Source organism: Colletotrichum truncatum, assembly GCF_014235925.2.
Source record: "Colletotrichum truncatum strain CMES1059 chromosome Unknown Contig_0001, whole genome shotgun sequence".
Taxonomy (NCBI): Eukaryota; Fungi; Ascomycota; class Sordariomycetes; order Glomerellales; family Glomerellaceae; genus Colletotrichum; species Colletotrichum truncatum.
Genome location: NW_027222398.1, coordinates 7844460 through 7861798, shown reverse-complemented (window position 1 = coordinate 7861798; position 17339 = coordinate 7844460). Strand labels below are relative to the sequence as shown.

The following is a 17339-nucleotide window of genomic DNA, read 5'->3' as shown; positions in this document are numbered from 1 at the left end:
CCAACTTCAGGGTTATCCCCTTGCACTACGCCGGTCGATCAACTCTCTTTCCCAGCATCATGGATGAGGGAAGCACAAGCACGACAAACCTTCTTCTTAAATTTCTGTACTTTCCCTCACGTCGTTCTCCCCTCGGCTTGACTCTATCTTGAGCGTGTCGGAGTGTAATTCCCATGGCCGATCACTTTTACCCATCTTTTGCGGCACCTTTGTCGTAGCTCAACCTTGCTATTCATGTGCATGTAGATGCGACCAACGCTCCCCCCACCCCGTTTCTCCTCTCATCCCACTCACCGCTAATGGACGCATCTCGACATTCTATCCCTCTTGAGTAGTCGGTGGACCAGAACCCAGATTCACTCCCAGACTGACCAACTGCCCAGCCATAAATCCCATAGCTCTTTCCGGGGCTGCGCCTGGGGTTCCTAAGGTCCCATGGTTTGTGCGTCGTGCGTGCGTTGCGTGCCCTACAAGCTTCTGCTACCAAAGAAGCCCAAGGGGGCTAGTGGAAGACCAAAAAACCACTTGTGAGAAGGGATAAAACCCACTCTCACCTGTGACGTCATGTCACGATCGCATCGAGATGGCCAGCATGCTAGGATCTCTGATTTGTCGTCGTCGCAGAGAGGGGAGGCGGAAAGGGGGGGGGGGGGCGTGTGTCCTCCCGTCCAGCCCCTGCTCTGGCGTTCTCCAGCGTTTCCCTTTTTAATTCCTCTCAGTTAACTAGCGGCTCACTGTCCGAGTATCTTTCTTAGCACCCCCTCCTCCTCCCGAACATCAGACATCCCACGGCACTAACGTTGTGTAAGTATCTCTTGCCCTTTCTACACTAAGAAAGACACCTGGTCTATAATAAGCCCGCCCGATCGATGTTCCAGACCCCCCGTCTCCTCTTTAACCGCACATCGACACCGCAGGCGAGGATCGAAAATTTAGGGCAACGGCCCATCAGGGGTGTGTGCGTGTGTGTCTGAACCGCTACCGTCTCTACTATGTACAGTCGCAGCACAACAGTTTCTTCCTACGTGCTCATGCTACTACACACACTACGTCCCCAGAAATCCCGTCACGAGCCCCAGCTGTGAACCCAACAGCCGCATGTTCTAGGCCGGCCTAATTCTGCCAATTCAGCGCATTACCTGCTGTAGCTGGACATATCTCCGCAGGTTCTCTCTCTCTCTGAGGCGTCCGACGGGGCATCTGATACGCCATGCAGAGGCTCAGGCCGGCCGAATCCCATGAGAGGGTTTGACGGGCAAATTTTTTGAACCATGCACCCCCCCTTGACCGAGTACTCTTGGTTTAGAGCCGCCTCGCTCGAACGACTCTCCCCCCATTCCTGATTTGACTACTACAATGATTAGTTGCCGTATATTCCATGCTTGCTTTCTAAGCCCGATTCAACCCAGTCGAGTCAAAGTTGTCGATCGCGGAAAGAATGTATCAAATCATGGACCAGTTTGTTGGGCAGGTTCGAAAATGCTTGGCCCCGATTATCAGACGGTATACCGTTCCGCGAGCGTTTAATTGTTCCGTCTAGAGCAAAATATGACCATCTGGGTTCTCGGAGGGCCCCTGGGTATCCAAGACCCAGATGCCGCATGCATGTTCCGTCCCATGGGCGCATCCACCTGCCTGCCGTCTACCACTTCCATCTTCCATTCCAAGGGGGAGGTGGGAAGAAAGAGATAATACTTGCGTTCAACGCCCGTCATCATGGAGTCCAGAGTCGTGGCATTCTGCCCTGGATGCCCAGCAAGGAAGGGGTCGTCCAGCCCAGCCAGCATGGCCTGGCCGATGGAGCTTCAAATGGTTCCCCGGGGTCAGCCTGTAAGTAATCGTTTCTGGTGATGTTATCCCGGATGATCACGACCAGGAAAAGAAAGGGACCAGACAATCGTGCATGGAAATACACCAACCCAGTGGGGTCCAGACTTTTTTCCTTAACTGCTGATTGCTGTAGCAGCGGAAGCATCCCATCCAATCCATCAACCCCGTTTAGCCACCCATCCGTAACAAACTCCGACCACAGCCCAGAGCTCCGTCCATCCACCTTTTTTGTCCAAAAGAGACCCCTTCTTCCAATGGACCCTGAACTTTGCTGTATGTCCTGACGATCAATCTTATCACTCGACTGCCCTTTTCCCTATGATGGCGATATTCAAGGGTTTGATGGGGAAAAGGGGGTGCCGTCGCCTGCGTATCTGAAAATCCCCATGGGCTTCCACGACCGTTGCGCCGGAATAGCGTAGAATGGATGGAAATACGAAAAGCCTCACCTCGGCACACTTATCAAAAACGAAATCGCCAAAAAGGCATCATCCCATCCCACCACCGCCCCAGTAATACCCGACTAGACCTGACTGACTCTTCCCCCCCCCTCCCCGGTAGACAAAAGACCAAAAAGCAGGGCAAGCATAAAAATGAAAAAAACCAGCTTAAGCTTCATCTCGACGCACGAATCATACCAAGGACAGATAGACCTCAAAACAAAAAAACTCAGTGTACGGTACCCCCCCTTTCCTCCACTCGGAACAAGCACCCTGAAGCAAAACCCTCCCATTACCGTTTACCAGTCGGCCCGGGGGGTTGGGAAATGGGCAGCACTGTATCACCAACTTGCCATGCCCTGCCATGCCCTGCCCTGCCCGGTTCACGTACACGGTATATACTACGTACTAGTGAGGCCCTTTTTTTTTTTTTTTTCGCTTTTGACTCTAATCCTTTTTCAAGGGTCCCTTAATCTCCCCAAGCTGTAATCCCGTTCCTCTGATGTCATTATGCGTCTGACAGGGCTGGGGGGCTGGAACGCGTTGCGCAGCTTGGTCCCTTTTTTTTTCCCGGGTGTCTTTCGTCACACTTGTTTTTTTTCCCCTTCCAACCCTTTCACGACGACCCTGTTTGAGGAGGGAGGGGAGGGGGCGAGTAGTATACATGTGTAGGAAGAGGAGGGAATCCAGACCACGCCTGCTTCCGGACCATGTCCCCCGGGCTGCAGCAGCGGCAAGAATCGTAGTAGTGTATGTGAGTTTGGTAGGTAATTAGGTTCTGCTTTTTTTTTCTTTTTTTTTGCGGAAGGGGGTGAATACTAGACCATGTCGTCTTTCTTCCCCCCTCCCCTCTCACCCTAAGTATCCCCTTCAATGCCGCGGTCCAAAGAGTCTAGTTTCCTGCAGAACATGTGCATGTCGCCCAATGAGTGATTCCCTCTTGCGTTCCCTTCTCGAACAGAAAGGAATAAAACAAGTGATGCCTTCAAGTTGACCGCCTTTCGCCATGGTCACCTGAGGAGGACTAGAGCAATGGGAGACGACTCCCCCAACCAACCGTCTTCCGGTACCCGCCGCTTGTCGTTTCTGTTCCATCTGTGGATTGTTCGTCATCACAAACGACGTCCGACTTTCCGCATAATTACGTCATTGAGGCCCGGAGTGTGCCCCGCTGCTGCTAACCCCTGCGCAAACACCGTCAAACGTTCATGTCGTCCCGTTACCGAGAACCTTGTTCCGTTTCTCCGCCCACTTGACTGAGTCGCTTCACAGTGACGGTTGTCGAGTCGTTACACACACCCACACACACACATCACAAGTCATGAGTTGCTTTGCTTGCATCTGCTTTCATACTTTGTATTCGATCTTTGAATACTCGCATAGCCTACACAAAGAAGATATTATCTAGCACTGCTATTTTTTACAGCGCTTTCCTAGGTGTTAGAAAGTGCAATGCACTAGGTATTCGGCTCTGTCCATGCTCAACCAGTCACCGCATCTTGTAAACCCCCGTCTTCATCTGATTTATCCGATGCCGTCTTGGTCTATTCCTCAACCTTGAGAGGCTCAATGTTCCAAATCTCCTCAGCATATTCGTTGATGCAGCGATCGCTGCTGAAGAATCCCATACGAGCCACGCTGGTGATAGACTTGGTGATCCACTCCTCCTGGTTCTTGTATGCCTCGTCAACGAGGTGGTGGGTCTCGATATAACTGTTGAAGTCGTCCGAAACCAGATAGTAGTCACCGTGGTCACGAACCGCCGAGATAAGGGCTTGGAAATCAGATGGTGAACCGAACGTTCCCTTTTCAATCTCGGAAAAGACCTTGGCGAGGTTCTCGTCGATCGTGTGGGATCCGTACGTGTGAGCGTGGCGGAGATCCTCGACGTCTTCGGCCAGGTTGCCGAAAAGGAAGATGTTGTTCTCGCCAATCTCGCGGGTGATCTCGATCTAATCTAGTTTTAGCAACCGATCACCAGCAGTTATCATTCAGTCGGAGTTACTTACGTTGGCGCCGTCGCACGTGCCGATAATCAGACCGCCGTTGAGCACAAACTTCATGTTACTGGTACCAGAAGCCCTAGTCCATGTTAGATTAAATGCGGCTTAGCTAGTTGTTTCGTAATATACTCACTCGGTTCCGGCAGTCGAGATATGCTCGCTGAGGTCGGAGGCGGGGATGATCATCTCGGCCTTGCTAACGTTGTAGTCCTCGAGGAAGATGACCTTCAGGAGGTCGCCAATGTCTTCGTCCTTGTTGACGACTGATCCAACGTTGTTGACCAAGTGGATGATTTGTTTGGCCATCCAGTAGCCAGGAGCAGCCTTTCCACCAAAGATGGAGACGCGGGGCGTCACCTTCTTGCGGTCCTCGGGCGACATGGCCTTGAGCGTCAGGTAACGGTGGATGACACCAAAGATATTCATCTGCTGACGCTTGTACTCGTGGATTCTCTTGACTTGGACGTCAAAGAGAGCGGCGGGGTTGACGCTGACACTTGTAGTGTTCTTAATGTACTTGGCCAGGCGGACCTTGTTCGCGTACTTGATCTCGGCCCACTCCTTGCGGAATTCCTTGTCGTTGATGCTGTGCTCGAGCTGGTTCAGCTGTGTCAGGTCCTTCAAGAAACCGTGGCCGTTGGTCTTGGAAGCGATGAGATCGGACAGGCGGGGGTTGGCCTGGTGCAGCCAACGTCTTGGCGTGATGCCGTTGGTAACGTTGGTGAACTTGTCAGGGCCGTAGATGTTGACAAAGTCCTTGAAAATCGTGGTCTTGATGAGATCCGAGTGCAGCTCGGCAACACCATTGACCTTGTGAGAGCCGACAATGGCCAAGAATGCCATGCGTACCATCTTAGGCTGCGACTCCTCAATGATCGAAACCCTACTGAGAATGTCACGGTCGTTGGGGAACATCTTCTCGACACTCTGGAGGAAGAACAGATTGATGTCATAAATAATCTGCAAGTGTCGAGGAAGTAGGTGCTGAACGAGGCCAACCGGCCACTTCTCCAGAGCCTCAGGAAGGACAGTGTGGTTGGTGTAGCCGAACGTGGCGGTAACCAGATTCCACGCCTCATCCCAGTCCAACTTCTCGAGATCTACCAGAATGCGCTGAAGCTCGACAATGGCGAGAGTGGGGTGGGTATCGTTGAGCTGGATAGCAACCTGGTCAGGGAACTCCCTCCAGGGACGTCTCGACTTCTTGAAGCGGCGGACGATGTCGTAGAGAGACGCGGCCACCCAGAAGTACTGTTGCTTCAGACGAAGCTCCTTTCCTCGCTCGAGGTTGTCATTGGGGTACAGGACGGCGCTGATAGTTTCAGCCCGCTGCTGGTCAGCGACAGAGTTCTCGTAGTCGCCGCTATTGAACTTTTGGAAGTCGAACTCTCCACTTGCAGCCTTGCTAGACCAAAGACGCAGGTTGTTGGTAGAAGGAGTCGCGTAACCCGGAATCGGCACGTCGTAGGCCACGGCAGTGACCGTCTCACCACCCTCCCAGCTGGCAACCGTCTTGCCATTAGAGTCCGTTGACTTTTGGACGTGGCCATAGAATTGGATCTAATAGGGGGTCAGCCTTAACCTAGATACTTTATTTGTCTTACTTGGCTTACATCGACCGTCACATCATGACGAGGGAACTCCCAAGGGTTGAAATCAAGCCAGTAGTCGGGGACTTCAACTTGGTAACCGTCAATAATCTCCTGCTTGAAGATACCATATCGGTATCTCAATCCGTAGCCCCAGGCAGGGAAGTTGAGGGAAGCAAGACTGTCAAGGAAGCAAGCAGCCAATCGACCCAGGCCACCGTTTCCAAGGGCAGCGTCGTGCTCCTGCTCAATGACATCCTCGATGCGGAATCCGAGATCATCAAGACCAGCTAAATCACATTATTAGCTCCCCTAATACGTGTAAGATGGTTTTATCTTCTCTCACCCTTGGCCACATCCTTCAGGCCGACGTTGAGCATGGCGTTGTCGAGAGCCCGGCCCATGAGAAACTCGAGAGAAAGGTAGTAGACACGCTTTCCATCAACCAGCGTCTGACGCTGCTGGGTTTTGTTCCATTCCTTGACCAGGCGGTCACGGAAAGCCAAGCTTGCGGCGGAGTATGCGGCCGTTTCATCGCAGTTGAACATGCTTCGAGCGAGAGTAGTCTCGACATGGCGCACAACCTCCTTCTCAAACTCCTCCTTGCTCTTAAAGGGACCAGACTGGGCCTTGTTCCACGCTTCGCGCTGTGGCTCTGGAATTGAAGCTATTCAGAGACAGTCAGCGAAGAGACTCAGATGTAGTCCGCTGTGATAGGCACGTTGTGGTACTGGGGCACTGAAGCTACTGGGGTTGTGGGTGTGGTGTGATGGAGCTTGTGCTGATCGGTGCGGGGTATTTTGGGTCTGTACTGAAGAGCTGCCCCTCCAAGCTCCACGACAGCTGCCAGAGCTCTCACCATGAAGCTCCGGGTACACAATCCACCCCCAGTAACACATGTAAATGAACAGAAAAACGGAATGCAATTCTTACCTTCGACGCTCTTGATCTCACCAGCACCAAAACCAGTAAAGGTTCTCTTATGCTTAGGGCGGGAGATGCCAGCCGGGCCAACAGAGCCCTGGATGTCAACAATGGGAGCACCCATGGACGGGCGGCGCTCTCGCACAGGAATGCGCTGATCCTTGGTGTCCGCCATTTTTGCTATGTGTGTAACCGTACTTGGGCTCTACTAAAATAGAAAAAACACTCAATTGGCTCGAGTATAGCCTCGAATGATTCGGAAACTGTCAGCGCCGTGTTAGCCTCTCCGAACTCTCCAGGGACGCTATTAAGGTGAGAGTCGCGACATAGGCTCTATGATGAGCGAGCAGTGAGGGGCGGGGTAGGTGAGACGAGGCGGAGGGACAGGTCCAGGCTTGAGTGGCAGCGGACCGAACGGGACGTACGTCAGGATAAGCCCAGGATGTCGGTGGAGAGGAGAGCGGGGTGCTGGGCGGTGCCTGAAGCTCAGTCCACCTGTGGCCGGGATTCGTATTCAGCAGAACGCCAATACAGCGTTTTCGGTTAAGATGACGGGCGTGCTATTGCTTGGAGAGCAGTAGAGCAGAAGTTCTAGCGATAGTGACGGCGATTGGACTGCAAACTGGTGTCTTAGACGGAGCTTATAACAAGAGCAGCCAGGCAGACAAGACCAGATGTGGGAGATGAAGTGGAGGGATGGATGGAAAACCAGAGGCCAGCAGAAGCTTTTCAACTGAGAGCAAAGAAGGGGGGAACGGGTGAGGGGTAGAACAGAAGAGAGGTCAAAAAGTCATGACGGGGAGAAGGAGGGGGACATCGGGAGCTTAAGAAAGAGATGGGAGGTATCACACAAGAGCTAGGTAGTAAGCCATGGCATGTTTGGACAACGGTCTGAAGGGTAGAGGAGGCGATGGAAAGCTACAAAGCTACCTTGTTCGAGATGGATGGTATGGCAGGCATGGACTCGAGCATTAGTATGAGCATGGGCATGGGCATGGGACATGGGCGTACAATACAGGCACGCATCCACCAGCGCGCACTTGCTCTTTGCACAGAAAGTAATGCCGCACCCTGTAGCTCTGCTAAGCGGCCTGGTATTTACTGACTGAGTGACTGAGTGACAGACTGGTCTGATCTGACAACCCGCACACCCAGACCCAAGCGCGATGGATCTGACCCCGTTTCTGTCTCCATCAAGATTGTTTGTCTGGGCCCGGTCTGGCCTGGAACAGCACCGAAGTAGAAAACCGCCTGATATGACCTCACTATGCCGAATCGTGGAAGACAGCCAACATGCAGCATCCTCAGCATCCTTGTGTGAGACCGCGCCGGGCAGGTGCAGCAACTGTTCGTTGCTGCTGCATCGTGCAACAAACAATGCGGGGTGACGCGCTGATGGTAGGAACAGCCGCATCAGTGACAGAAGAAATCGCAGGGGGAAGGGGGGTGGCTACGGGAAGAACGTAGGCGGGATTGGACGACAGCGACTACACGGAGAGGAAGGCGCACGCCTACATACACATTCAACTGCAGTGATCAATTTATGTCAAGATATGTCATGAGTGTACTTGCCGCGTTCGAAGAACACAATGGCCCTTTCCTCGTTCGTGCAGTAGCGCGGAATAAATGCGCCAGCCGCCAATCTAGTATAGTGGTGCATCTTGAGGCGCTATAACAATGGAACCTCGCAACTCAAGATAACTCTCAGCCAGTCGAGAGACCATGTCGTGCCTCCCACCACTTTGGCCCCCCGTCGTCTGCCAGCCAAGAACAAGAACAAGGCCAATGTGCTTTCATCTTGGGTGACGGGACAACCTGGAACGGCAACCCGGTGAATGCCTACCTGTCTACCTGCCTGACAATCGGGGGGTCGGCACGTAGCATTCACCGCCCAGCAGCAGCACTTCTGAAGAAATACCCCAGCACACTCAAACATGGCTTACTTTACGCCCTCTCTCGTATGTGTAAGCCACCTCCTCGTATGCATTCTGGGAAGCTAAGCCATAATAACTTACCAAAGCAGAAAATCATCGTCCAAGGAACTAGCCAAGCCCTCGAATTCCAAACAACCTCTACAGCTCCGGTTACCAAGTCGCTATTGTGCCATACCTGCTGCTTCCCAGCAACAAGCCCATCCACGGCGAGAATTCCAGGCCCCTCCCCATCCCACAACTCAACCCCAGTGACAAGCTAGGCCAGGCTGGCTTTGGTTAATTGGGGAGCGACGTACCAATCCCATGGCCATGCACCGAGTCCCACAACGACTCACCTAGACACAGCACAGGTTTATAGCCTGCTCGCCAGGGATAGAAAGACCAGCCCTGTAGGTAGGTGGAAAAGACACAAGGCGTAGAATGCTGGAGAACTACGCGGGACGCTGAAGACTGGTAGTTGGAGGCTCCGAACATCCCGTCGCTACTTGATGGATACTATTCTTCTCTTCTACCCCATGTCCTTTTGAGCTGTTCTATTCTGGTAGTGGGCACCGCCAAACGTAACGACACGGCCTCCCCGTCCCCATCCGCCTGCGTCTCTCCATTGATACTAATCAGCTTCGAGCACGTCATTGGCCGAGATGTCTATTCCCGACAATCAGCGTCCCCGCCTTTTCTGTCGTCCAGCAGACAGTCGCAGAGGGGAAAAGAGTGAGAGAGTGTGAGAGCACGGCACACGCCGGACATATCAGTCGGAATGCGATCCAATGTCCTGCAATCCACTCAGGCATCACCTGATGTCAATGGATGCGTCGTGATTCAGACATGACAATGCCATTCACGTTTTCCCTCCCGCTAATTGTCCGGCTCGGCCAAGGTTCTTCCCATGATATCACTTACATACGTGATAATAAACGATACCCATCCAAGTTGACTTGCATGAAGAAAGCGTCGCCAACACACATTTTCTCACATGGACACATTTAGAAGCAAGCAATTCGAGTGACGGGGGAAAAAACCATGTTTAAGCTGAGAAACAAAATGCGCTGCTTCCAGCAGAGCATACAGCCTTGCGTAATTAAGACAATATAGTATACAAATAAAATGTGCCCAGCCTCAAGCCGACCATGTCTAAACGACGCCTCGCCGCCTATTCCCCCCTACCCAGCCTCTTCGCCCCCTCAAGCCTTCCCGGCCAGCCTCATCTCAGTGTCGGTCCAGCCTGAGTCGGGCCTTGCTCATGGCCACGTTTTCTTGAGCAATGCCACCAACGTCACTTGAGCCGCACATCGTCGTACAGGTAAGAAAATCCCAGTAAATGACTTCATGCTTCTCACATAAGACAAAAAAAAAAAAATAAAGCACCGCATCGTTTAGCTGCCGCGGCTCTCCCACAGCCCACCATCAGTCCCATACCCAGCCTCTTGTGAAATGATGGATGCTGTTGCTTTACCAAGTCCCAAGCATCGTCCCGAACGATTGGTCCATTCATCACTTCGTCTTTCAAACTTTCCTTTCCCGTACTCCAGATGACGGCTCATTTGTTTTTGTTTTTATAATTCGCCACCCCAAAGTTTCGCGCCAACCTTTCTTTTCCCCGGTTCTCTCGCTCGGGGCTGCGGTACACCGGTTGCGAATGCCCCGACTGAAAAGCAATTTGTTCTGTAATGCAAATGAACGAAACTGCCGCTACCGGTTTGGGACTCCAACCGACGATCGCTCGTTCCGACCGTATCTTAAGGAAAAGCGAGCGTGAAAACCAGAGTGAACGCCGTCCAAACGAAGTGCCGCCCACAACGCCCGGCAATGCTGTAAAACGCTGACCTGCAACAGAGGAGATGATTCTAAACATTAAGGAAAAGGCTGACCAAGCCGATCGATGGTTTCTCATAGAATTCCTGAGTCTCGAAGAGCGTTGTTAAGGATCGTCTCTTTGACTGCCGCGAATACTAGTCGGATATTCGAAGTATCGGTTGCTTGAGTCAGGCTGCAGTCCGATTAGCCCCCCCCGCTCACCGAAACCATGACGCTATACTTACTGGGGATATAGATTGAGATGGGCTCTGTTCACTTGGTTAAAGCGCCAGAGTAAGTATTTCGCTGCCTTGTTGACATCGTTGCCTCCCGAATAGTCCGGGAAGTAGTTGCCCAACGGCGAGCGCCCTAGTTTTTGCTTGAAAATGTCCACCTTGTTCAAGAACAAAATGATACTTGTCCGCATGAACCACCTTGAGTTCACTACGGAATCGAATAGGAGCAAACTTTCCATCATTCGGTTCTGCGACAGTTAGTGTCAAATTGTGTGGCGTACCAAGAAACCCAATTTCAAGCTTACTTGACTGCTCTCTTCGAGCAAAACCTGATCGTACTCGCTCAAAGCAACGCAAAAAATGATGGACGTGACGTTCTCGAAGCAATGAATCCACTTTTTCCTTTCACTTCTTTGACCGCCGACGTCAAACATACTAATCGCGAGTATTAGCTTCACAAGTTCTGGACCTTTCAGCACCGACTTACTGTATACTAAGCTGGCCCATCTGGAATCTCGTCTCATAGATACCGGTAGTCTTTGTTCTTGCGCGAAGAACATCCATCTCGTTCGGCAGGTAATCGGGTGCAACAATTCGCATGACCTCTTGGAAGAAGCTGTGACACTCGTTAGCGACGGCCAAATATTACAATGAGTTGTGAGCAGCCACTCACTACTCTGCAGAGTCCATCAAGTAAAATTCTGTTTGTCTTTCCATAAGCTGTTCCCTTGCCGGATCGCTCCATATTGATTGGATGGCGATGCCAATTTGCGGATCGATATGTGCTTGAGGTCCAGACTCGGCAGTATACTCCATCAAAAAGGTGGCATAGGCCTTATTTTCTTCGACGACGGGTTCGATATCGAACTGTCGCATTGCTTGTATGACGGCTTTCGCGCATTCCACCAAGTTTTTGAAGACGGTCGGTCGGTAGTTGTAAAGCTCGTCTTCGGAGTAGCCTTTCAAATGAATAATCTTCATCTGCTTGACAATAGTCGACTTGCCACTTTCACCAGAACCTGGACGCTCGTCAGCATTCTTGCGTGCAGCCGGGAGACAGATCAAATCCATATCAGCCAGCACGTACCAAGTAGGAGAATCTTGCATTCTCTCCGTAACCTCTTAGAGTCCTCCTCTAGCTGTCTGTCGATGGCCTGGCTCTTCTTCTTCTGCTCCACCTCCTCATTGTTCGAACTCATACAGGCACCCATCTTGACGATGCGATGAGGCTTAGGATAAGCCGGTGACCGGGGTGAATATTGGGATACGTAAATATCGGTACTCGAGCGAAGACTCGAAACGTCCGAGGTGCAGCCGTGTGTGATCGCCGAAAGACCGCACTTTAAATGCCCATAGTAGTATTAGAAGAAAACGAAGGATCTTTGATGAGTCGCAAGGATGAAAGCGGCGGCACAGGTAGGCTGGTCGCGAGTTTTGATGTCGCTCAATCGACGGAGGATTCGGCGGTAAAGAACAAGCGTCGGGGGCCCGAGATGGGTGTGGGTTGATGAGGAGGCGGCGATGACGGTCGGCGGCAATGGTGTACGGTGGTGGCCGGCAACGAGAATCGAATAATCGGAAAAAGCGACGATGGATGAGATGATGAGCGGTAGCCCTTGGGGTCGGGGAGAGCGGAAGCTGTCGAGGGAGATGGGTAGCGAAGGACGGAAGACGTGAGTGCGACCTGGAAGGCGGGCAAGGACAGTGTCGGAGGAATAAATGTGGGTATCACAAGGTGGTCGACAGCGCTGGCGGGCGGGTAATTGGCACAGCGCCCAAGCTAAGGCGTCCGTCTTTAGTGGGCGAGCGAGCGAGTGGGCGTAGGAGTGGGCCGTAGGCGTGGACGTGGACGAGTGAGGAGCCGAGCCTTGCAGGGCAGGCAATGGGCAATTCAATTTCAGGATCAGGGTCGTCGGTAGCTGTCACAGGCAGGCAGGGAGCTGTTGCGACAGAGATCAGGCCGTCTTGTTCGGATCTGATGTGGCACCAAGAGAGCAAGGGCGTGGTTGAAGCCGGAAAAGGTAGATAGAGGGCAGGACAATGTAAAATGGAAGAGAGATGGAGAAAAAGAATCGGCGAGCGAGGAGTGTGTGGGTAAGGAAAAGGGAATTCAATCGTGCGGCAAGTGTAAAGTTGATGCTAGTGGCAGAGTCAGACAGAGCGTAAGCGGTAACCTTTGCACCACTGTCGCTGTTCGCTGCATAGCTGCAGCAGCAATGCGTGGGGTCCAGTCTCCAGGCAGTCTTCGGTCCCCTCGGGCGCAACGTACCTTGACTGGACAGCAGGGCGGGCGTGTGTGGTACGTGTGGTGTGTGGATCGGATATGTATGGGTCTTGGATTGTCTGCGGACGGACTGGGACTCTCTCTCTCTCTCTCTCTCTTTACGTTTCTCAGCTTCTTCAATGGACCCTGGCCGGGCTTGGCTTTGCCGGAGGAAGAAAAGGGAGAGTAAGCAAGACGGTGACGGGGACGGAAAACAGAAGGCAGCAGGTGGAATTGAGGCACGGAATGGATTGGGAAAGACGATTGATGAATGGAAGGTGAGCGATTGAAGCTGGCTGGTGGTTGGGATACTTGGGGGCCTACTCCATCTCGCACATGGGCGGCCGGGGTAATTACACCAAAGGTAGGAAGCACCAACCGCTGTTGTGAATATTACTACTACTGCGTCTGCTTCTGCTGCTTCAACTGCTGGTGAAATTGATGCCGATGCTTTCTCTGAACATCAAAGGCAAGGGGGGGTGGCCTACTAGTATACGGAGTATTGATCTAGCGTTGGGCGCCTTCCTATATGAGCTGGGTTCATGAGGCCCAGGAAGGCAGTATCGTCATACAAGGTTCGACAGCGAGAGTCTGCGATGGACCATGAAATGCCGTGGGTGAGAGGCTCCCATCTCAGGCAAGTGCGGTACGTACCTGCACTGGCCTTGGCTGGAGAACGCCACACTCGGCCTGTCTAGTCCTCAAAGCTCTCCCAACTGGGTAAGGTACGGGCGACCTCCACTTGTTTTAGTGTGTTGTCCCTCCACCGCATGCATGGCATTTGAGTATCAGGGCCTGGCACTCCGTCCCTATGTCTCCAGGCCCTGTTGGAGCATTCCTGTTGCTTGTGGTCCTGTTAATCCTAGCTCAACCAGTGGTGCATTCTATTTTCATCACCATCCCGGTCCTTCAACTTCACTGCTGTTTCCTGCATAGAAGAGATCCCATAACGCGAACCAACGTTTTTATTCTACTTGAGGCATATGGCGACTAGACAACGGGGCATCCAGGTCAGAAGGAGGGCCACCTCAAGATCAGAGTTTGATGGATGACGGGCTCCAAGGCACCTTCCTACGAAGCTTCTCTCACACGTGCCGCTTTCTAGTCCCCACAGCGTCTCTGAATGAAATTCTCTATCAGACCCAAACAAGGAAACCCGTGTCCAAGAGAACTCACACCCCCGTCTTGCAGCTTTTCATATCGATCAACACATTAATGGCCTGTTTTATCTTCCTTTTCATTTTCCTTTAGTGTCGATTTTTTAAATTATTTTTTTCTTCATCTTTTATTTTTCACCCCTACTCGTCCCCATACTTACTCAATCTGTCGTGCACCCCAGTCTGTAAGGCACGAAGCAAGGTACGTGACGGTATCCTCCAATCCCAGAGCGGCGGAACCCATCTACTTTCCACTCGTTTCATTTCTTATTCCTATCCCGCTTTTTTTCCCTCCCCTCTCTGTCTTTGCTTGTTCCCAGAGTAGTCACCATTTCAAGCCTCCCCTGTCGACCATCTTTGATGTTTGGATCCTCAATGTCTGTTCTCAGGCCCCGAAAATTCCAGCCTGCCCACGAGCCACACCAGTTTGACCGCGCCCAGCAATACGCCGCTGCATTCGGCAGCCTCAGACGTCTCCGATGAGCGAGCGCGGCATTTGGCTATAGAGGGGGGGAACCAGACAATGTAACAACTGTTTCAGTCAACACTCCCGAGTAATGACCCTCCAGCCCCCAAAGACCACTGAGGTCGATTTTAGTCTGCCATAAGCCCAGCCCAGCCCAGACCAATTGACCTGGTAGCTCCGGCCCAACTTTAGGCTCGGACGCCAGCTACAGTGTACAGGTAGCAAGTCTGGGAAGACAAAATTCAAATCCGTAGACGCTGAACCCAGGGATTGGAATGCCCAGATCAGACGCGATGAGGGCAACCGACCGTGACGACGACTATGACCATATCGGTGCGAGTCCTGAGAGATTCTTCACTGACAACCATACTCATATTGTCAGCGGATCACCACATATCAACCTGACAAGCTAAATATGACCAGCTTTAATGAACCAAGTCGGTCGCAGCCTTCAGTTCGACGCTACAGTTGGGACAGAGCAGGACAAGGTGGACAGCTTCTGAGCCGTCGTCTACTACGTAGTAGTTGCATGTCCGTGGCTTGCAACCGGCCCTCCTTCTGTTACAATTGTCTGCAAAGATCTGCCCATCCAGGATCGTCATTTGCCATTTACGGTTGGTTTGGCCGTAACTCTTTCGAACAGACACAATTACCCCCAGCATCACACCTAAAGCGTGAGCAATCTCATCTCAACATCGTATCCAGGGGAGCGAGAGATGAGGTAATTACATTATTATGTGGTTGGGACGCCGGGGAGTGCTGCGGTTCCAATGCGACTGCAGTGTGGTTGCAGATGCACATAAAGAAACTTTTGCTTTTGCTGCCCAGCCTACCAATCATGTCACCTCATTGCAGCATTCCTTTTGCTCTCACAGTACAAGCAAGTCGATGGCACCATTTCGCATCACTCATTTGCGCTATCCCCAGCTGCTGCTGCTGCCACTAAAAGGACGTTCTCATATCCCGATTTCTGCCAAAGGCATCCATGACCCAACAGCAGTATGTTTAAAGGTCGGCGATTGGGTGTATATACCAGTTTGAAACACATGTTATCTCGACCACCATGGAAACTTTGTACTTGCTCTGTGTTCGCCATTTAATTCCAACCTGTCATATCTTCATCCTAGTGCCGTCCCTTTTTTTTTTTTTTTTTTTAATTATGATCATGAGCTTCGGGCTGCCTGCCACCTTCACCTTATTCAATCCTCATTTGAACTCGGGGTTCTTACTAAGGCAGGGGATATGGATGCTTAGCAGCTGCGTCGTCGACCCTCACATTCGTAATTTTGACCGTTCAGGGGTTGTTTGCGCGTAAAGTCTAGCGGACCCTGCTGCTGCTCTATGTTGGACTCAGAGCCTAGTTCAGACGTCGTGTGGCCGTAAGAGGGTTCAGACAACGTCTGACTCCACAAGGGATTTTCTTTTGACAGCATCCCGGCTTCCAGCCCGGCCTCTGCGTGAGTGTTTACTGGTTGCTATCGTGCAAATTCCGGCGAGGAGAGGCCTCAAGTGCTTTGCCAAGTTTTATGACTGAATACCCTCCCTTGTCTTCCTTCACACGTTTTCGTCAGATACCTAGCACCCATCAGGTCTGTGCCCCTGGAGCACCTCGCCCAATCGGCTAGCGTAATCTGCCTGGTGGTCCAGTAGCTCTCGGAGCACTATTGGCAGGGAGCACACGTGGGCAGAGGGAGACATCAAGTCTCATCTCTCTCTCCGACCAGTTTGAGAGACACACCACACAGACCTAGGCATGGCCGAGCACTGGAGGCTGTCGCCCCTTCGCCCTGGATACCCTGGGCCGATGTGCTTGCGAGTAGCATCATGCAACGGGAACTAAATGTCGACAATGGCAATGCACTCTACACTTAGATAGACTGTTCTGTAGTAGAGCGCCGGCATCAATGACTTGACTCCGGGCGCCTTGCAAAGTCAATCCGGGCAGGCAAAGCTATCAAATAGGATCCGAAAACGAGATTCTTCAAAAAAAGGCAGATGGCATGCTGCTATTTGCGGGCAGTACCCTCACTGTTGTCATCCCCCCCCTGCAATATTACCCTAATGAGTTTCCTGAACGAGGAAAGGCCCGACGCGACTCGAAGAAATCGTTGGCTTTCGATCTTCCAGCCCAGCTGGTCGTCCCTCTTTTGTTTCACTCGGACAAACAGGTCGGTACTAGAGAGTATGGTAGCCGCAACATCTGTGCAAATACTTTTCTGGCCTGGTCAACCAACCATCAAACTCACCCACAGAGGGGCATCCTGACAGCACGAAGGAAGCTCCCGCAGCCATTCAGCCAAGGCTTGGACGGGGGGACACACAATACAAACGTTGGAGATAGGGTGACGTTCTGCAATGCTTCAACTCACGAGCAATAACGGCTCCCAGAATAGCTGAACCGCGACGCACCTGTGCAAAAGAGGGCCCGTGCAAAGCCAAGCGTTCGTATTTGATGTCTAGAAACCACCGGGGCACAATGAGCACTCGATCACTGCCTTTTGAACCCGGGGATCGGCCATCGCAGGATTACGTGCTGAGTGAATGAGCCGCTCAACCAACTACAGCCAAACAGGCAAATTCACCTGAAATGAGCAGGTTTTCGCGAGAATTGACGCTTAATTAGACCGGAACACGCTCTTGGAATCACGCATCCCGTCGCAGTGTTTCACGAACCTTCAAGTCCGTCTTCAACGGGCGAAGCCA

At 52.1% G+C, this 17339-nt stretch overlaps 2 protein-coding genes across 2 annotated transcripts; both read right to left on the bottom strand.

Moving 5' to 3' along the window:
* Window positions 1-3814: 3814 nt before the first annotated feature.
* CTRU02_202168 (glycogen phosphorylase) lies at window positions 3815-6961 on the bottom strand (the record flags this gene model as incomplete). The annotated part of the gene is made up of 6 exons (XM_036719577.1): window positions 3815-4222; window positions 4280-4352; window positions 4407-5833; window positions 5887-6152; window positions 6209-6529; window positions 6796-6961. 6 exons carry the CDS (start codon window positions 6959-6961, stop codon window positions 3815-3817), a joined length of 2661 nt encoding a protein of 886 aa, XP_036588279.1.
* A 3646-nt stretch (window positions 6962-10607) lies between these two features.
* Window positions 10608-11961, bottom strand: CTRU02_202167 (Guanine nucleotide-binding protein alpha-3 subunit; the record flags this gene model as incomplete). The annotated part of the gene is made up of 6 exons (XM_070203993.1): window positions 10608-10707; window positions 10760-11004; window positions 11056-11185; window positions 11238-11366; window positions 11424-11800; window positions 11824-11961. 6 exons carry the CDS (start codon window positions 11959-11961, stop codon window positions 10608-10610), a joined length of 1119 nt encoding a protein of 372 aa, XP_070062575.1.
* Window positions 11962-17339: the final 5378 nt, after the last annotated feature.